The following is a 22,433-nucleotide window of genomic DNA, read 5'->3' on the forward strand; positions in this document are numbered from 1 at the left end:
ATCATTTTCTTATTCCTTGCATAATAATTTCTTAAAAAAATATAAAAAATTATAAAAAAAATTATAAAAAGAAAATAAAAAAAAATATAAATAAATCAAGTGTAGAATAATAAATATTGAAAGTATAAAAAAAATAATTTTTTTTAAAAAAATATATAAAAAAAAGAAAACACCATTAAATGTATAAATAATTGTTTGTCACCCCGAAACCGGTGTCTTGTGGGAAAGACTACCCCGACCATAGAATTCTTGTGGTGCGGCATTATCGTATCTTGTTTATCGTACAATGTCGACCACTTTTGATGGCCCTTTCCACACGCTCGAAACTACTCTTAGTTCACTTCCGCTGTTCTTAATAATTATAATAATGCAGCTGGTCGGTCCCATTTTCTCATTTTCTGCTAAAATTCTCATCCTATTACTATATATTTCCTCCTCCTTGTTCACTGCCAAACTAGCTTAACCCTTGGCCTTTATCAATGCCTAAAAGCACCCAGTAATACCACTCAAAAAAACCTTCAGCTATTGTTCTCAATGGGTTTTTTAGTGCCTTCTCCAGTCTTCTGCCCCCGTGCCATTGTTCTTCTTCTCTTGTGTCTCACGTCCTCTGCCTTGTCAATCGACAGGAATGAGACCGACCGACTAGCCTTGCTGGATTTCAAGTCCAAAATGACCCGTGATCCTCTTGGAATCATGCGCTTGTGGAATAGCAGCATCCACTTCTGCCAGTGGTTCGGTGTCACATGCAGTCAGAAGCACCAAAGGGTGACGGTGCTGGATCTGCGGTCCCTTAAACTCTCAGGTTCCGTATCACCATATATTGGCAATCTGAGCTTTTTAAGAGAGATATACCTTCAAAACAATAGCTTCAGTCATGAAATCCCAGCGCAAATTGGCCACTTGCATAGATTGCAAATACTATTACTGCATAATAATTTTCTTACTGGTGAAATTCCTGCTAGTATATCTAGTTCCTATAACCTCGTTTCACTCAAATTAGCAAACAACAAGCTGATAGGAGAAATTCCAAAGGAGTTTGGCTCCTTCTTGAAGCTCAGAAACCTCTCTCTAGCAGGCAACAACCTTACAGGAACTATCCCTCCATCTTTAGGGAACATATCATCCCTCCAGACACTATGGCTAAATGATAATAAGTTGTTTGGGAATCTCCCTGCTACTTTAAGCAAATTGGTAAACCTCAGGATTTTGTCATTGTTTAATAATAGATTTTCAGGTACCATACCTCCCTCCATGTTCAATCTCTCTTCATTAACGGCTTTTGAAGTAGGGCTTAACCATTTCCACGGCAATCTCCCCCCTGATCTGGGCATTTCCCTTCCAAATCTTGAATTCTTTTCCATCCATTCTAACCAATTCACTGGAAGTGTTCCTGTTTCAATATCCAATTTATCAAATCTTGAAATGCTACAGTTAAACCAAAACAAGCTTACAGGAAAAATGCCTTCACTGGAAAAGCTACAAAGGCTTCTTTCAATAACCATTGCCTCTAACAATCTGGGAAGTGGGGATGCCAATGACTTGAGCTTTCTCTCCTCCTTGACCAATGCCACAAACCTAGAGGAATTGATTATAACGCAAAATAACTTTCAAGGACAGCTGCCTCCACAAATCAGCAATCTGTCAACTACACTGGAAATCATGGGCCTAGACAGCAATCTATTATTTGGGAGCATCCCTGATGGAATAGAGAATCTCATCAGCTTGAATGATTTTGAAGTACAAAACAACCACCTTTCAGGTATCATTCCTTCTACCATTGGGAAGCTTCAAAATCTAGAAATATTGGATCTTGGATTGAATAATTTTTCAGGGCATATTCCATCCTCTCTAGGAAACCTGACAAACTTAATTGGACTCTATTTAAATGACATTAATGTTCAAGGCAGCATCCCTTCAAGTCTAGCAAATTGCAACAATTTGTTAGAGTTGGATCTTTCTGGAAACTATATAAGCGGAAGCATACCCCCTGAAATATTTGTACTATCCTCTCTGTCAATTAATCTTGATTTATCACGAAACCATTTGTCTGGCTCCCTACCAAAGGAAGTAGGAAATTTGGAAAATCTAGGAATTTTTGCTATTTCTGGGAATATGATATCAGGTACGATTCCTAGTAGTCTTGGACATTGTACAAGTCTGCAAGTCTTGTACTTGGATGCCAACTTTTTTGAAGGTTCCATTCCTTCCTCCTTGAGTACCCTGAGAGGCATTCAAGAATTCAATTTTTCTCATAACAATTTGTCAGGTAAATTTCCAGAATTTTTCCAAGATTTCAAGTCCTTGAAAATTTTGGACCTATCATATAACAATTTTGAGGGGATGGTGCCTGTTAGAGGAGTTTTCAAGAACGCAACAGCAACTTCAGTCATTGGGAATAGCAAGCTATGCGGTGGCACACCTGATTTTGAGCTTCCTCCATGCAATTTCAAACACCCGAAGAGGTTGAGCCTAAAAATGAAGATAACAATCTTTGTGATTTCCTTGCTTCTAGCGGTGGCAGTACTTATCACTGGTTTATTTCTTTTCTGGTCAAGAAAGAAAAGAAGAGAATTCACTCCAAGCTCTGATGGGAATGTGCTATTGAAGGTGTCTTATCAAAGTCTCCTAAAAGCTACAAATGGATTCTCCTCGATCAATTTAATTGGTACTGGCAGCTTTGGCTCTGTCTATAAAGGAATTCTTGATCATAATGGAACAGCTGTTGCTGTCAAAGTGCTTAACCTAAGGCGTCAAGGAGCTTCTAAGAGTTTCATGGCTGAATGTGAGGCTCTGCGGAACGTCAGACATCGAAATCTAGTTAAGGTAGTGACAGCATGTTCAGGTGTTGATTATCATGGGAATGATTTCAAGGCTTTGGTGTATGAATTCATGGTTAATGGGAGTTTGGAAACCTGGCTGCATCCAAGTCCTGCAACAGCTGAGGTGCAGGGGATTCTAGATCTTACACAGAGACTAAACATTGCCATCGATGTTGCCCACGCACTAGACTATCTTCATCATCAATGTGAAAAACAAATAGTTCACTGTGACCTCAAACCAGGCAATGTTCTTCTCGATGACGATATGGTTGGCCATGTAGGTGATTTTGGGTTAGCAAAATTCCTTCTCGAAGACACCCTTCACCATTCGATGAATCCATCAAGCTCCATTGGAATAAGAGGGACCATTGGTTATACTCCCCCTGGTAAATGTTGTACATACATTTGTTCTGTTCATCCTATTCTTTTTCATTTTAATATCATATTTTCGTGCCGCTGTTTCTTCAAATGTCTCTAAACACTTTAAATTTTTCATGCTACTGCTTGCTGTATTCCGTAGCAAACTTACTTCCCATCTTATGGTTATGATTGTAGAGTATGGTGCGGGAAACGAAGTGTCAGCATATGGTGATGTATACAGCTATGGCATACTCTTGCTGGAGATGTTTACAGGGAAGAGACCAACTGATGACCTGTTTAATGGTCTGAACCTTCATAGCTATGTGAAGACATTTTTGCCTGAGAAAGTGTTGCAGATTGCAGATCCTACTCTTCTTCAAATAAAATTTGAAGGGAATTCTATCGAACAAAATAGAGTTCTTGAGTGCTTGGTCTCAGTATTTACAACTGGAATCTCCTGTTCTGTCGAGTCGCCACAGGAACGGATGGGCATTGCTGATGTTATAGCCCAACTATTTTCTGCCAGAAACGAACTTCTTGGAACCTGATTACATTACCAGAGAATGACATCCCTAGTTCTGTGTATGCTTCATGATGATGTTATAGCCCAACTATTTTCTGCTAGAAACGAACTTCTTGGAACCTGATATTACATTACCAGGGAATGACGTGCCTAGTTCTGTGTATGCTTGATGATGATGTGCTACACTCTTGTACTCAGTTCTTTCGATAGAATGTAGATCAACTATTTTCTTTTATTTCACTATGACTTTAATCGCTTTGAAACAGTAAGATCAAGTGAATCTTTTAGAATCATAATTTAAACTTATTAAAATATCAAGAATGAATTCACATAGCCTTTTCTCTAATAACTACTAATTAATGTTGCAATTTGATAACCAAAACCAAAATCAAACAAAAGAAAGTATTAAGAGAAATTTGCAAAGCAAAACAAGTTTTCCTTCGCCCTCTCTTCTTTCTCTTTTTAACTTTTGCTTTCCTTATTTCTCCCAAGCTTAAAAACCTTATTCTATCTCAATAACCTCTCTAAAGTCATTAAATCTCCCTTTTATGCCATTCATTCTCTTAATTTCACAATTTTCTCTCATGAATTTAATTGAAAAAAAGCATAAAAACCCTAACCCCCAATTTCTTCTCTCTTTATTCTTTTCCAGCAGCTCAAGCCAGCTTTAAAGGGTGTTTGAAAATGTGGTAAACATTGTTTTTCAAAGTATTTTTTACTTGGAATTGTATTAAAATAATATATTTTTTATCTTTTTTAAAATTTATTTTTGACATTAGTACATCAAAATGATCAAAAAACACTGAAAAATTATTTTGAAACAAAAAATCAAATTTTAAAGAAAAGTATATTCAACCTCAACGCCAAATACCCTTTTAAGTTGAAGAATAAACTGTAGTTTATTGATAAATGATTGTTTTACACCTCACTTACCTCTGTTTTTTTTTCCTACCCAAATGTTTATATTTTTTAGAACCTTTCTGAACTTGAATTTCTCCAAGATTTTAACCTGAGGTAAAAAAATATGTCAACCAACTTCACATAAAATTTTAGCCTGATTAGACAATTGGTTTAAAAGATATACTTGATAACATAAAACTTGCCAATACATAATTTTATGTTAAAAAATTAAATTTTCTTGTTCAATCTCTATTGGAATCATATCAGTTATTTTAGTAAATCCTCAAGACTATTTCCTTACTTCAAAATATGTTTATTTTTTCTTTCCATCTTTTATTTCTCTTGCACACTTACTACCGTTTCACACAAATATTACCGATTTTAAATTGGGGTTTACACCAACTTTTTTTTTGTACAATTCTTTCATAACTTTCATCGTTCATTTTCATTATAATTCCTTGGAATTATTTTCATTCTCAAAACACATTCATTTAAATTTCCGTAATACTTCTATCCGTCGAAACACGTTAGCTAAAATAAAAATTATGAATTATAGTTAAAAATTCATAACATCAATGAAACCAATACTTTTAAATTTATTTATGGAGATCATTCCCTCCATTACAAATCACATTTATTTTTATTTCCATAATTTATCCATCTTTTAAAGTATGCCTTGTCACACAAACTATTTGTTAAGTATGAATAATGCAAAACTAATGAGAGAGTTAATCCTATCATGTGTGAGTGGTAGATTAAGGAGAAAATGATTTGGGTCAGATGGGCCAACCCAACCCAATCTATATTAATATTATTTATATTAATAATAATGATGAAGAGTTACATCATAACAATAACTACCAATGGTCGGTAACCTTTACCCTTATAAATATGTCTATTAAATATGTTTTCCTACAAATAGATTACATTCTAGAGAGAAAAAAAGCTCTTAACAAAATTTTTTTTTAAGAAAACTACTAAATGGACTCCAAAGTTTTGTTTTGCATTATTTTGAGTAGTGTCATTCTTTATAATAACAACTCAACATCCTAATTTACTTAGCAAGTCTTGTTTATACTTTCAAAAATCTTTTTCATTCAGCATAGTCATTTAAGTCCCCTAAGCATTGTCTAGCCTTGCTAATAATAATGGTGTGAAGATTTTTTTTAATATAAAAAAACTAATTATAGGATGGTTATAAAATATTTTATATTAATTAATTTTTTTGTAAAACGTATTATATAAAAGAAACAAAAAATACTCTTACAATAGTTTACACAAAATAAACAAAGAAAAGTCGAAAGAACAGTTTCTATATTTTCTGTCAAATGTTTCACACAAAACAAATCTATTAATTTGTACTGAGTCTAAGATTGGAAGTGCTCTCTCCTTCCCCTTTGGTCTCCGCTAGTGAGTAAACATCGTGTTATATATAGATGTGTTTTAGGTTAGAAATAAGTAGAACAATCAAATTCATCGGGAAGTTAAGAATTAACATACAAAAATACTAGATAGAGATGAGTTTGGATCGATCATTAGTAATATTGGATTGCCTAAATTAGCCTAATTCATGACAAACATATACTAATACATTCCGCTATGTTTATATATATATATATATAACCTAAAAGAAAAGGATATTTTCATTGTTTATTTTCCTTTACATTTTAGATTGCTATAGTGCAACTAAGTCAATCTTTTTTATGTGCTTGAAAAATTATGTTGTTGCTGTCACTAAATCTTTTTTTTTTTAATTTTATCAGTCAATATTATGTTAATATTATGTTGAGATGGTTTTAAGCCTCATACTTTGTTTCCTCTTGCATGCTATTATGTATTCATGGCGTTCAAAAAGTTTTTTGACATGAAATTAATGCTTAATTTTGTAAAATATAATTTAATTTTATCAATTAAGAAAATTTAAGCAACATAGGCAAAATTTAACACTACAAGAATATTCATTTTTGTTTTTACAGTTCATTGGGTGCAAAAAGCCATAAATTAATCCCTAAATTTTTTTTAAAAAAATTTATTCCTATATTTTGAGGGTTCCATGTTTCAATCCTAAATTTTACTTTTTTAACATATTAATCACTCAAATTTGAGAAAATACAGCATGTTGCTGGAAAAAGGAGAGGAGGGAAAAAGCTTTTGGTCAGCCATATTCCGACCTCCAAAAAAACTAATCTTGGTGTTAATAGATTTCTCTTTAAGAGAGAGGTTCAGGCCATGTTTGTTTTCCGGAAAGTAGTTTCCGGGAAACCACTTTCCAAACTTTCCTGTGTTTGTTTACCATTAGAAAAGTTGGTCAACGGAAAACACTTTCCAGTTAACGGAAAACACTCTCCAGTCAAAAAAAAAATTGGTTTGGTTTCCAGGAAAGTGTTTTCCCTTTTCAATGGAGGTGTAGTTTCCCTTTGTACATGTTTCAAAACGTATATCTAGACTCGTAAAATTGTTTATGATATAGTTGAATTTTTTATTTATGGAGAGATTATGGTCTTTTTAGAGTTCGAAATGGGTTTATTCAGATTCATAGTATGTTTTTAGGGTATTCCAGCCGAAAACAAGTTAAGAATTGGGTTATTGGATTCCTAAAACTAGATTTTAGCTTTCCGATCACTAGGAGTAACTACAAAGTCATCTGAAAGACAATGTGTCATTTACCCAAGCAAACAATGCATAGTTTACTATATATAAAAAAACTAGTGGCAGACGACATGTCATCCACATGTTAAAAACAAAAAATAAAAGAAATCCAAACGAGTTGACTTGACCTTTCAAACCTATATGCACCTAGCATTTTCTTAGATATCCTTTCTCCTTCTTCTTCTTCTTTTTCTAAATTTTGACAAAACAAATCTCTTAAAATAAATCTATTAAAATAATATTTATGCAATTTTTTTTTTAAGAAGATTAGGTCTTTTGTGATGATATTATCGATTCCTTTATTGATAATTTTGTGTTAGCCTAATATGCATAATTTTTAAAATAATTTACCGATTAATATCGTCGCCTGTGCAGGCGCGGGGTGGAAGGACATCAGGATCGATGAGTCACCACATAGTTGTTTGGTTTAGGGTCACTAAGAAACCCAGGTGGACTGATCTTATATGAAATTCTAGGATAAATGACAGGTTGTGACTTGAAAATGTATTAACACCCCTAACACACCTTAACTAAGGTAAGCTCTATTATATGGTCTAGATGTGGCTTAAAGGTATTATTACGTTTCTAACCGATGATTTGTTTATAGGTTAAAACAAATATTTATGCTTATAAATAAATCTAGTATTTTGAATTTATTATGGGCTCTTATACCCAAATAAATTATTACGGAAAAAATTCATGTAAGTGTCCTGATAGGATCCACCTTCCTTTAAGGCTAAAGGATTTTCCATAACTCATATATCATGATGAAGAATACTCTCAATTAAAATTGATGAATATTCAAAATAAAATTATTTGAATTTTTTAATCAACTCCTGATATTTAAATATCAGTCTACTTGTAGGTTCAATATTCATATCAGAATGTTGACCATTAATTCTCAGAAAAAAATTAAGGTTTTTGAAATATTGGTCAAGTTCTCATTGATTCAATGAACTGGTTATTGAAACACTTTTTTTAAAAAAATATGATAAATGTTTTTAAAAATTTTGGAAAGTTTTGAGATTTCGACAAAAAACGGATATTTTAATACTGAGTCAGCATCTTACAATAGAAGTTTACACACTCAGTATTAGTTAAAATTGCTGGAAAAACATGCGAAAGACCCATAAATAATTTTAAATTGATCCTGAAATTTTTTAGATTTTGTTTAGAGTTTATTTGGGGGTCTTTTTGGCAAAAAAATCATTTTTTATTCAAAGCAAAATTGTCAAAATAGATCTAAAAGTGTGTTTGTTATACAATACTTTAGGCCAAAAATTCTTCAATAAAAAAAGTAACCAACCAAACAATGTCTTAGTACCTGATCCAAACCAAAACGAATCAAGTTGACTCGAAAAAACTGGTTCAACCCTGACTCGAACCGAAAACCGTGGTTTGATCCGAAACTAAATCAAAACAAACAATTAAACCAAAAACATATATAAAAAAAACACAAAAACAGATCAAACACCAAGAATATAAAGAACACGATGAACATTCAAACCAAAACTCAGCAAACACAAATCACAAACAAGACAAGTTTTCATGCAATCAAAGGCAAGGCTTTATTCGTAATCATGTGTAGATAAAAAATCGAGCATCCATTTTCTTCAATTAACACTTAAAAACTACTATTTGATCAAAATATGTTTGGGTAGTCAAAAGAACCCTAGAATATAAACGAATGAATAAATGTTATTTATGCATTTTAACCCTGGATTATTTGCTAAAGATGACAAACTAACATGTTTGTGCCAAGAATTAACCTAAAACATATAAAAAACAAGGGGCTAAGGCAAAATTCATACGAAGAACATGAACCCAAAATCTAGAAAATTTCAATAAATTGAAGAACTAATGTTAAAACCCAAATTTAACTTTTTAGGCCTCTAGACACACTATTTTTGTCCTCACAAACCACATTACCAATATCAAGCATAATTGAATCCAAAGAACTAACAAAAAACATCAAATCATCACAAACATGCTTTAAATTCCAACTTCATAACTGCAGCCCCAACAACGGTCAACAAAAACATAAAATTTCAATTCAAAACTAACTCTTTAAACACTTGGAACCCAAACCATGCTCGGAAACCAAGAACATACACTAACAAAATAGAAAAAGACATAAACACCCACTGTCACCTTTTAGTAGAATCCAAAACTACCATATTTTATCAAAATCAGTCACAAACATATTATCCTGACACTTAAACAACTCCTCCAAACAAGATTTAAACAATAAAAACAATATTTTTACATATTAATCAAAACAAAACTAGAAAATATCATAATACTGAAACAAGTTCAAAAAAATCAAAAGAGATTTAAAAATTAAGAAAACATGAATTGGTAGGCCACATGGACTCCACCCTTGAGTTTTTACATGGTTAGACCTTCTCCAAGTTTGCTGACTATAAGTTGCTTTTTTTCTTCTCTTTTTCTTCCTTCCTTTTCTTTCACTCTCTCTCTTTCTAAAGCTTGTTAGACCTTCTATGTTAGGCTCTTGAACCTTCATAATAGGGTTTATTAACAGAGCATTTCCCCACGTGTTTTCTCTTTCTTTTTCTTTTTTTTTTGGATTTTCAAGGGTATTTATAGGGTTTTTCTAGGTGTTTATGATGGAAGGTTAGCCCTTTGATTGAAGTGAGAGGTTTTTGGACAAAAGCTAATAGTTGGAAGCTCTTATACTATGCTAGTTTTGTAATTGTGGTTTTGGTTTTAGGGGTACTTGGTGGTTTTGCTAAACCTAGATGGTAAGGAGCTATTTTTGATCTTTTGATCTTGAGATAGAGGTTTTAAAGCCATTGATAAGAGCCCTTTGAGAATTTTTAAGTGTGAGCACGCGGAAAAAATGGATGGTTTTTGAAAAATAGATGCCACAGTCAAGGTTGACTTGGTTTACCGCTTTCAAAGTTTTGCTAGAGCAACTCTAATGTAAACGTCATTGGAAATCATTTGAAGTTGGTATAGGAGGTGCATACCTTTTATTTAGATCCAACCTTGCTCAATTTGAAGGTCTATAGCTTCACATTCATTCGTTTAAAGGTGCCAACTCGATCAGACCAGAATTTGAAAATGCAGGGAGCTGATCGGGAACAAGATGTTCTATCTCATTTTTAGGACAATAATTTGTCTCATCTTGGGATAAGAACAATGTTTGTTAGGTCTAGCCTAAACGGGCAAAAAATCTATCCTTTATTAGGAAAAAAATCTTTCATTTTTGGAATTGCAAAGCTATCCATTTTTAGAATAGTAATGGGATATCCGCTAAAATTTAGAGTCCAACAACAAATAGTATTTAGACCTTGTTCTAACTCTAAGAACTCAATGTCAATCTTGTACAAATTTTTAGGATGCCTAGAGATTGGCACACACCACAATGTAGTGTTATAACATCTTAGAGGTCTACGTTGTCTAGTTTTCTCTCTAAAAGCTACCACCATTGATGAGTATATCTTACGCCTTGTCAATATAATACTTTCTCATCAATTACCCTCGAGCACTAACCATTCTCGTCAGTGGCTATCTCCTGTCAACTTGTCTCCTTAATGGATGCTAACTGTAACAACCGGGCTTTTCAAGCCCAAAACAACATTAGTTTTTTTTTGTACTTGACACACATCGTGTCGGTAAACAGCGAACATGTTTCCTCACATCATCAATACACAATCCATACATCAATAACAATCAACATTTCATTTAAAAGTGAATCTTACATAAACTCATAATATTATGTTGCATGATTAGAAATTCGCATTTAAAATATACATGCATAGACATGAGTTTGTATTCTATCCCACAAATAGTCGTCACAAATTTAAGCTAAAAGGATCTAATAATAGTTATACATTCGATACATTGATTCATACAAAGTACATCATGATTTAGAATACAACTACATGATTCCTTGCAAAAGTAGGTCCCAGTGTATTGGGTTTCCTAGGCACCTTGTTGGTGTGACGTCCCTACTACAGTACAAAACATTTACAAGAATGTAATTACTTAATAATAATAATAATAAAAAAAAAATGATCTGGCAGTTTAATGAAGCATTAACATTATCTCATGTTTAAAGCGTGACATTTATACTTCCTTTATGTTCTTGGTATACACAACTTGCAATACATATAGATGCACCAATTCTTACAATCAGCCATAATCTTAAATCCGGCCATCATCTTAAGGCATCATTTGTCGAGGTTAACCGTTCACTCACCCCGGCCAACCCCTTCGAATGCCATCAGCCAAAGCTAATCATTCATTTGTCCCGGTCATCCATTCGGAAGCCATTAACCAAAGCTAATCAATCGTTTGTCTCGGTCATCCCTTCGGATGCTATTAGCCAAAGCTAATCATTCGTTTGTCCTGGTCATCCCTTCGGATGCCATTAGCCGAAGCTAATCAATTGTTTTTCCCGGTCATCCTTTTAGATGCAATTAGCCAAAGCAAATCATTCATTTGTCCCGGCCATCCATTCGGATGCCATTAGCCGAAGCTAATCAATTGTTTGTCTCGGTCATCCCTTCGGATGCAATTAGCCAAAGCAAATCATTCATTTGTCACGGCCATCCCTTCGGATGCCATTAGCCGAAGCTAATCAATTGTTTGTCTCGGTCATCCCTTCGGATGCAATTAGCCAAAGCAAATAATTCATTTGTCACGGCCATCCCTTCGGATGCCATTAGCCGAAGCTAATCAATTGTTTGTCTCGGTCATCCCTTCGGATGCAATTAGCCAAAGCAAATAATTCATTTATCCCGGCCATCCCTTCGGATGCCATTAGCCGAAGCTAATCAATTGTTTGTCTTGGTCATCCCTTCAGATGCAATTAGCCAAAGCAAATAATTCATTTATCACGGCCATCCCTTCGGATGCCATTAGCCGAAGCTAATCAATTGTTTGTCTTGGTCATCCCTTCGGATGCAATTAGCCAAAGCAAATAATTCATTTATCCCGGCCATCCCTTCGGATGCCATTAGCCGAAGCTAATCAATTGTTAACATTTAAGCATTTGAAAATCTGATATCTGAATTAACACAATACAATAACATTTATGATAAAGTATTTTTCATTATTCAACATTATTAAAAAGGAAGGTGAAGTCACCTACCTGCAGTAGAAGCTCTACTCATGCTCCCCTATTGCTGCTGTTGCACCACACCGATGGTCCCTCCTGCAGTCACAGACTCATCTTATAAATTTTCCTCATTCAAGGATATGTTTTAGAATAATCATATCAATAGCTAATAGATCTTTCTTTCAATCATTTCTTTCTTTATATCTTACATTTTTCTCATTACACCCATTAATGTTGTCCTCCTTTATCCAACCATAGTTATCATTCCTTCAAGTCGATATTACAGAGAATCCATATTCATCCATTACTCATATGTTATTTTCTATGCATGTTTATTTCCTCATAATAACATATATACATATATCATGTATATTTTCAATGTTAGTATCTCAATGTGCAAGTGTTCGTATAACTCAATTCTTTTATATTTTTATATATAGTATTCACGTGAAAGTCTACTGTTACTTTCTAACTTGGAACTGTTACTGTCCAATTTCCAACTGTTACTGTCTAACTTTGAACTGTTACTGTCTAACTTTCAAAAAACTGAAAGGATATATTAAGTTATTTTTCATATGTCCCATGTTTGATGTTTTGACTCTTCCGAGTAATCTTAACTAGGAGTGAGTAAAAAAATTGAAAAACTGATTAAATCGAGAAAATCAGAAAAAAAAATAATCTAAAAAATCGAACCGAACCGAAAATAATCACCTCTAATCTTAATCATGAAATGATCCTCACTACCAAAGCCTTAATTTTACACATCCTAATTTAGGAGGAACATGCTATAGCGATAAATCCTTGTATATAAAGAGTCGTAATAGAGTAATGTTCCACAGATTTGTTCCACTTTGTGATTTATCACTGGTGTCCTCTTTTATAAAAGGGAATGCAATACTGTACAAGCATGTGCCAGACTGTTATGTAGTGTTAAAAAAAAAATGTTTTTTCTCTCTTTCTTTCACCATTAGCATATAATTCTTATATTCTATTTATTTTTGTGTTTTAAAAAAATATTTTTAAAAAAATTTAAATATTTTAACACAAGTTTAAAATTATACAGTTATTTTGATATAATTAAATTAATTTATCATGTTTAAAAATAACTTAGATAATTAATAAAAAAACATAATTTGATTTTTTTAAAATAAATTCAAGGTGATCTTTTTTTAATATTGAAATATTAATATATTAGATTGGATCAAGCTTCACGAATTAATCTATCAAATTCACGATCCAGATGATAGACTTTACTGAGTTTAAGAATTTTGTTTTTTAAATAATTTTTTATTTAATTGTACGATAACAAAAATAAATGCTCATAAAATTAAGTATAAATCAAACATCGAGATATTTGTTTGAGACTACAATACCCTCATAAAAATTAAACCAAAATAATTTATGAAGACAAATTCAAAATCAAGCTAATATTTAAAAAACATTAAATAAAAATAACTAGAATAAAAAAAGAAAAGAAAAATGCTTTAAAAAACATCACCTTCTTAGGGTCCGTTTGTTTACACGGCTGCGGCTGCGTTTAAAGTAAACCACAAATATTAACCTCAATTTACTATTCAGTGAGACCCATTTAAATTTAAGTAAAACCGCAGGTTTGTGGAAAGCAGTTCTCAACTGCTTTTCGCAAACCTTCGGGTTAACACAGTGGAGAGTGAATTATAATTCACTCTTCACTGTTCACTTAAGTGAACAGTGGATTGTGCATGTGAACAGTGGAGTCACTCTCCACTATTTCGGCCATTGTTCTGGTCGGACCGGGTCCGGTCCAAAACTAAATGCATTAAACCGGGTCTGACCCAGTTATAAAAAAAATCAATTTTAATTTTAATTTTTAATTGTATTTTATTCGAAAAATTAGAAGGAGATCGCTTGATGACGTAGCATTTGCAGAATTTGATCGCAATCCCAAATTTTGTTCTTGCCGGGTCTGACCCAGTTAAAAAAAATTCAATTTTTATTTTTATTTTTAATTGTATTTTATTCAGAAAATTAGAAGGAGATCGTTTGATGACGTAGCATTTGCAGAATTTGATCACAATCCCAATTTTGTTCTTGCCGGGTCCGACCCATTTAAAAAAAGTTCAATTTTTATTTTTATTTCATGATGTAATAGCAGTAGTTAAATCTATAATATTTAAATTAAAAACCATAAATATTAATATATATATATATATATATATATATTTTAATTATTTTATAACCTCAATTTAAAAAACATTCTTTTAACCAAACACATTAAACTATTTTTTGTTCAACCTCAATTTAAACTACAGTTTTAACCAAACATCTATTTTTTCAAACCAACCTCAACTAAAAATACTTTTTATAAAACAACTTTTTTCAAATTACAACCACAAAAACTACCGCAATAACTATTCATATAAATAATAATAAAAGTGAATTTCACTCTAACTTTTTACTTTATGTGTGCGTGTGTGAAAGCAAATTACTAGAAATGTGAAAGCAAATTACCCTTTTCTAGTTCTCAAGAGGAGATATATATATATATATATATATATATAAGTACGAATGTATTAAACGTTTTTAGTGGAAGTTCTACGATGGTGATGCTATTCAATAGTCATATTTTATTATATTGTGTCTTATTTATTATTTACATATAAAAAAATTTATATATCAATAATCTATTTATTAAAGTTTGAATATCAATTCTTTTATCACTTAATGAAAAATTAAAAATAATAAATATACACTTGAAGTATGTATAGATATATTAAATAATTATAATATAAATGTTATACATATTCCTTTTCATTTTTAAAAAAATGACTAATTCAATTTGATTTAATATTTATCAAAATTAGATTAAACTAGTTATTTGACCTATTCTTTGTTGTGGGTTAGATAATTTTTTCAATACATTGAGAATTATTTATACCCATAAATAAAAAAAAACAAAGTATTAATGTGTCTAATCAATTGCGCTCCAAGTCAATAATTTTTTTCTAATGCAGAATAATTAATGTGTATGTGTTTCTAAGTGTTTTTTGACATTGAATAAAAAATGTAACAGTGAATAAAAAATTTGATGTTTATATATAATAAAATATAGTAAAAATTATATGAAAAACTAAAAATATATAAAATCTCAAGCTAATTCTTAACGTAATTGAAGAATGAAACAATGTTGTAATTACTATAATAAAATCCTTTTTTCTTAGTATTTATTTAATAATTTTTAAAAATATAAAAAATAAACTAAAAAAATGATATAAATAGATTAGGAGTAGAATAATAAATATTAAAAGTGTAAAAGTAAAAAAAAAATGTAAAGAAAAAGAAATGAAAACACCTTCTTGACTACCCCGACCATAGAATTCTTGTGGTGCTGCAATAATAACAATTATGGCCTACCAAACAAGTCATATTCTTGACAGTGCGGCATTATCGTATCTTGTTCATCGTACTTTTGATGGCCCTTTCCACACACTCTTTAGTTCACTTACACTTTTGATGGTCCAATTTTCACATTTGCTGTTAAAATTCTCATCTTATTACTATATATTTCCTTCTCCTTGTTCACTGCCAAACTAGCTTAACCCTTGGCCTTTATCACTGCCTAAAAGCACCACTCAAAACCTTCAGCCATTGTTCTCTATGGGTTTTTTAGTGCCTTCTCCAGTCTTCTGCCCCCATGCCTTTGTTCTTCTCCTCTTGTGTTTCACGTCCTCTGCCTTGTCAATCGGCAGGAATGAGACCGACCGACTAGCCTTGCTGGATTTCAAGTCCAAAATAACCCATGATCCTCTTGGAATCATGCGCTTGTGGAATAGCAGCATCCACTTCTGCCATTGGTTCGGTGTCACATGCAGTCAGAAGCACCAAAGGGTGGCGGTGCTGGATCTGCAGTCCCTTAAACTGTCAGGTTCCGTATCACCATATATTGGCAATCTGAGCTTTTTAAGAAACCTATACCTTCAACACAACAGCTTCAGTCATGAAATCCCAGCACAAATTGGCCACTTGCATCGATTGCAAATACTAGCACTACATAATAATTCCTTTACTGGTGAAATTCCTGCTAGTATGTCTAGTTCCTATAACCTCGTTTCACTCATATTAGATAACAACAAGCTGACAGGAGAAATTCCTAAGGAGTTTGGCTCCTTCTTGAAGCTCACAGACCTCTATATAGACGACAACAACCTTCTAGGAACTATCCCTCCATCTTTAGGGAACATATCATCCCTCCAAGAACTATGGCTAGATGATAATAACTTGTTTGGGAATCTCCCTGCTACTTTAAGCAAATTGGTAAACCTCAGGGTTTTATCATTGTTTAATAATAGATTTTCAGGTACCATACCTCCCTCCATGCTCAATCTCTCTTCATTAAGGACTTTCCAAGTAGGGCTTAACAATTTCCAAGGCAATCTCCCCCCTGATCTGGGCATTTCCCTTCCAAATCTTGAATTCTTTTCCATCTATTCTAACCAATTCACTGGAAGTGTTCCTGTTTCAATATCCAATTTATCAAATCTTGAAATGCTAGGGTTAAACCTAAACAAGCTTACAGGAAAAATGCCTTCACTGGAAAAGCTACAAAGGCTTCTTTCAATAACCATTGCCTCCAACAATCTGGGAAGTGGGGAAGCCAATGACTTGAGCTTTCTCTCCTCCTTGACCAATGCCACAAACCTAGAGGAATTGATTATAACGCAAAATAACTTTCAAGGACAGCTGCCTCCACAAATCAGCAATCTGTCAACTACACTGGAAATCATGGGCCTAGACAGCAATCTATTATTTGGGAGCATCCCTGATGGAATAGAGAATCTCATCAGCTTGAATGATTTTGAAGTACAAAACAACCACCTTTCAGGTATCATTCCTTCTACCATTGGGAAGCTTCAAAATCTAGAAATATTGGGTCTTGCATTGAATAATTTTTCAGGGGATATTCCATCCTCTCTAGGAAACCTGACAAACTTAATTGGACTCTATTTAAATGACATCAATGTTCAAGGCAGCATCCCTTCAAGTCTAGCAAATTGCAACAAATTGTTAGAGTTGGATCTTTCTGGAAACTATATTACCGGTAGCATACCCCCTGGCATATTTGGACTATCCTCCCTGTCAATTAATCTTGATTTATCTCGAAACCATTTGTCTGGCTCCCTACCAAAGGAAGTAGGAAATTTGGAAAATCTAGAAATTTTTGCTATTTCTGGGAATATGATATCAGGCAAGATTCCTAGTAGTCTTGCACAGTGTATAAGTCTGCAATTCTTGTACTTGGATGCCAACTTTTTTGAAGGTTCCGTCCCTTCCTCCTTGAGTACCCTGAGAGGCATTCAGGAATTCAATTTTTCTCATAACAATTTGTCAGGGAAAATTCATGAATTTTTCCAAGATTTCAGGTCCTTGGAAATTTTGGACCTATCTTATAATAATTTTGAAGGGATGGTACCTTTTAGAGGAATTTTCAAGAACGCAACAGCAACTTCAGTCATTGGGAATAGCAAGCTATGCGGTGGCACACCTGATTTTGAGCTTCCTCCATGCAATTTCAAACACCCGAAGAGGTTGAGCCTAAAAATGAAGATAACAATCTTTGTGATTTCCCTGCTTCTAGCGGTGGCAGTACTTATCACTGGTTTATTTCTTTTCTGGTCAAGAAAGAAAAGAAGAGAATTCACTCCAAGCTCTGATGGGAATGTGCTATTGAAGGTGTCTTATCAAAGTCTCCTAAAAGCTACAAATGGATTCTCCTCGATCAATTTAATTGGTACTGGCAGCTTTGGCTCTGTCTATAAAGGAATTCTTGATCATAATGGAACAGCTGTTGCTGTCAAAGTGCTTAACCTAAGGCGTCAAGGAGCTTCTAAGAGTTTCATGGCTGAATGTGAGGCTCTGCCGAACGTCAGACATCGAAATCTAGTTAAGGTAGTGACAGCATGTTCAGGTGTTGATTATCATGGGAATGATTTCAAGGCTTTGGTGTATGAATTCATGGTTAATGGGAGTTTGGAAACCTGGCTGCATCCAAGTCGTGCAACAGATGAGGTGCGGGGGATTCTAGATCTTACACAGAGACTAAGCATTGCCATCGATGTTGCCCACGCACTAGACTATTTTCATCATCAATGTGAAAAACAAATAGTTCACTGTGACCTCAAACCAGGCAATGTTCTTCTCGATGACGAAATGGTTGGCCATGTAGGTGATTTTGGGTTAGCAAAATTCCTTCTCGAAGACACCCTTCACCATTCGACGAACCCATCAAGCTCCATTGGAATAAGAGGGACCATTGGTTATACTCCCCCTGGTAAATGTTGTACATACGTTTGTTCTGTTCATCGCATTCTTTTTCATTTTAATATCATATTTTCGTGCCGCTGTTTCTTCAAATGTCTCTAAACACTTTAAATTTTTCATGCTACTGCTTGCTGTATTCCGTAGCAAACTTACTTCCTATCTTATGGTTATGATTGTAGAGTATGGTGCGGGAAACGAAGTGTCAGCATATGGTGATGTATACAGCTATGGCATACTCTTGCTGGAGATGTTTACAGGAAAGAGACCAACTGATGACCTGTTTAATGGTCTGAACCTTCATAGCTATGTCAAGACATTTTTGCCTGAGAAAGTGTTGCAGATTGCAGATCCTACTCTTCCTCAAATAAATTTTGAAGGGAATTCTATCGAACAAAATAGAGTTCTTCAGTGCCTGGTCTCAGTATTTACAACTGGAATCTCCTGTTCTGTCGAGTCGCCACAGGAACGGATGGGCATTGCTGATGTTATAGCCCAACTATTTTCTGCCAGAAACGAACTTCTTGGAACCTGATTACATTACAAGAGAATGACGTGCCTAGTTCTGTGTATGCTTCATGCTGATGTGCTACACTCTTGTACTCAGTTCTTTCGATAGAATGTAGATCAACTATTTTCTTTTATTTCACTATGACTTTAATCGCTTTGAAACAATAAGATCAAATGAATCTTTTAGAATCATAATTTAAACTTGTTAAATATCAAGAATGAATTCACATAGCCTTTTCTCTGATAACGACTAATTAATGTTGCAATTTCATATCCAAAACCAAAATCAAACTAAAGAAAGGATTAAGAGAAATTTGGAAAGGAAATCAAGTTTTCCTTCGCCCTCTCTTCTTTCTCTTTTTAACTTCTACATTCCTTGTTTCTCCCAAGCTTAAAAACCTTATTCTATCTCAATAACCTCTCTAAAGTCATTAAATCTCCCTTTTATGCCATTCATTCTCTTAATTTCACAATTTTCTCTCATAAATTTAATGGAAAAAAAATAAAAACCCTAACCCCCAATTTCTTCTCTCTTTTTTATTTTCCAGCCGCTCAAGCCAGCTTTAAAAGGTGTTTGAGAGTGTGGTAAACATTGCTTTTTAAACTATTTTTTACTTGGAATTGCATTAAAATAATATATATTTTTTTATCTTTTTTAAAATTTATTTTTGACATTAGTACATCAAAATTATCAAAAAATACTAAAAAATTATTTTGAATAAAAAAATCAAATTTTAAAGAAAAGTAGGTTCAATCTCAATGCCAAATACCCTTTTAAGTAGAAGAAGAAACTGTAGTTTATTGATAAATGATTGTTTTACACCTCACTTACCCTTGTTCTTTTCCTACCCAACTGTCCATATTTTTTCAGAACCTTTGTGAACTTGAATTTCCCCAAGATTTTAACCTGAGGTAAAAAATATATCAACCAACTTCACATAAAATTCTAGCCTGATTAGACAATTGGTTTAAAAGATATACTTGATAACATAAAACTGGTTAGTACATGATTTTATGTTAAAAAATTGAATTTTCTTGTTCAATCCCTATGGGAATCATATCAGTTATTTTTGTAAATCCTCAAGACTATTTCTTTACTTCTGATTAGTACTTAAAAGTGCATTTTTATCAAGGTTTTATATCATCATTTTGCACTTGAAGTATCAATAACTCCTTAACTAAAGCATGTTCTATAATAACATATCTAATAATATAAAATACCTTTAATTTATGGTAAATGTTCATCTTAAACGCAGGCCTATCACATAAATGAAAGAATTGATTGATGAGTTGAAGTACTGAAATTGAAAGGACAAAGAGATGGCCAAACTTAGAAAAGAGATGTTGGTGCAGTTCAAACTGGAACATTGTTCGGTAATCGGGTCATATCTAGAGCTGTAGATCTCAGATTTAGGTCTGCTTTATATGGATGGAAAGCTAAGACATAAGCCTACAACTTTCATGAGGAGTCCAAGATTTAAGAAGGCCATTTTCAAGTCCAAATTGTAGCAACAACGAAGAAGTCCAAATCTGTCCTGCAGACCAGACACTGTTCAATGTTCAGCCCATATCTCGAGTTCTAGAAGTCCAAATGATCTCAAATTTTTACCCTGGAAAGCTGAGACAATTTCCTAGAACTTTCATGATTTAGGTCTGTTCAAATTATGACGTTATCAATGACGTTTTTGGCAGACAAGAAGATAAGGATTGTCACCAAGTCAAGATGTGGCCACCCACTCATCAATTAGTCAACAAATCAATAGTTCTGAATTTTGGCCTATAAAAAGAGGCATTTGCCATGTATTTAGGCATCTTGGTTTTCATATCAAGATCATGCTCTTGCTCTCTCTTTATATTTTGTAATGCTTAAGTTTTGCTTATATTAATCTCTTGCTTATGCTTTTCATTTCCTTTCCTTGTTTATTTATGTTTATCTCTTTCATTATGATTAGCTAAGTTTATCATGTCAAGGTGAAAAGGTTATACTAATGGTGTAAGAATAAGTATAATATAAACTCAACATGGACCTTAATGTTTGATACTAACATGTTTTATATTTGTTATCTTGTTCACTTTTAATACTTTGCTTGTTAAATGGTTAATCTAGATTTATGTTGTATAACCCTTGGTACAAAAAATACTTGGCACTTTCATAGCTCAACTGTATGGTATAACCGACACCTGTGCTATGAAAGGAACTTGATTTGTTGTTAACATAAGTTATAATCATGAATGCCTGACAACATTTACAAGTATTAGCATTATTCGAATAAGATAACTAATGTAATCATGTTAACAATTTATAATCCGATTGGAACCTCCTTTGTGTGTGGTTTCCAGTTGAGTAATAAAAAGAGTTTATACTATACTTGTTTGAAATACCATTAGTGGATCCTCTAACCTTGACAATTATTTTATCCTTGTTTAATCCTTACATCAATATCACATCTCAAAGCTCTCTTTAACTTGTTGTTGTTGTTGTTATTTATAATTTATACAATTAACCTCCCTGTGGTTCGACTCCGGTCTTGCCGGGTTATTTATTACTTCGACACTCCTGCACTTGGGAGAAGACATCAATCTTTTGGTCGTGTCAACTTCAAAATATATTTATTTTTCCTTTCCATCGTTTATTTCTCTTGCAAACTTACTATTGTTTCACAAAAATGTTACCGATTCTTAATTGGGGTTTACACCAAATTTTTTTTGTACAATTCTTTCATAACTTTCTTCGTTCATTTTCATTATAATTCCTTTGAATTATTTTCATTCTCAAAACACATTCTTTTAAATTTTCATAATACTTCTATCCATCGAAACACGTTACTGGTTTCATCGATGTTATGAATTTTCAGCTATAATTCATAATTCTTATTTTAGCTTCAACAATACCTTTAAATTTATTTATGGAGATCATTCCCTCCATTACAAATCATATTTATTTTTATTTCCATCATTATCCATCTTTTCCCATCCTGAATTTCCATTACTTGTCGGGGCCTTATCACCTTCGATCCTTTATGAGTACAAGAAGTATAATGAATGAGATCATGAGAGATAAAAAAAAAGTAAAAATAATCAACGATACTGCATACTACATCTATTTTATGTCTTATTATTCAAGAAGTTATATATTTCTAATAAATATATTGCAACTTAGCTTTTAAAGTATGCCTTGTCACACAAACTATTTGTTAAGTATGAATACTGCAAAACTAATGAGAGAGTTGATCCTATTATAGATGAGTGGTAGATTAAGAAGAAAATGATTTGGGTCATCTAAGATGGGCCA

General features: G+C 33.1%; 1 protein-coding gene across 7 annotated transcripts in view; it reads left to right on the top strand.

Moving 5' to 3' along the window:
• The first annotated feature begins 398 nt into the window (after nucleotides 1–398).
• LOC18103329 (probable LRR receptor-like serine/threonine-protein kinase At3g47570) overlaps nucleotides 399–22,433 on the top strand; it is a 38,895-nt gene continuing 16,860 nt past the window's right edge. The window contains exons 1-3 of one of the 7 annotated variants that reach the window (XM_052445472.1): nucleotides 402–3,100; nucleotides 18,540–18,644; nucleotides 18,814–19,336. In XM_052445472.1, the coding sequence (XP_052301432.1) occupies nucleotides 535–3,100; nucleotides 18,540–18,644; nucleotides 18,814–19,166 (3,024 nt within the window). In that variant the 5' untranslated portion in view covers nucleotides 402–534 and the 3' untranslated portion in view covers nucleotides 19,167–19,336. Of the gene's footprint in view, nucleotides 3,206–3,374; nucleotides 3,938–18,539; nucleotides 18,645–18,813; nucleotides 19,337–22,433 lie in introns of those variants that run through there. The other 6 variants (XM_052445471.1, XM_024611830.2, XM_052445473.1 and 3 more) reach the window with 6 other exon arrangements.

Source organism: Populus trichocarpa, chromosome 11 (assembly GCF_000002775.5).
Source record: "Populus trichocarpa isolate Nisqually-1 chromosome 11, P.trichocarpa_v4.1, whole genome shotgun sequence".
NCBI lineage: Eukaryota > Viridiplantae > Streptophyta > Magnoliopsida > Malpighiales > Salicaceae > Populus > Populus trichocarpa.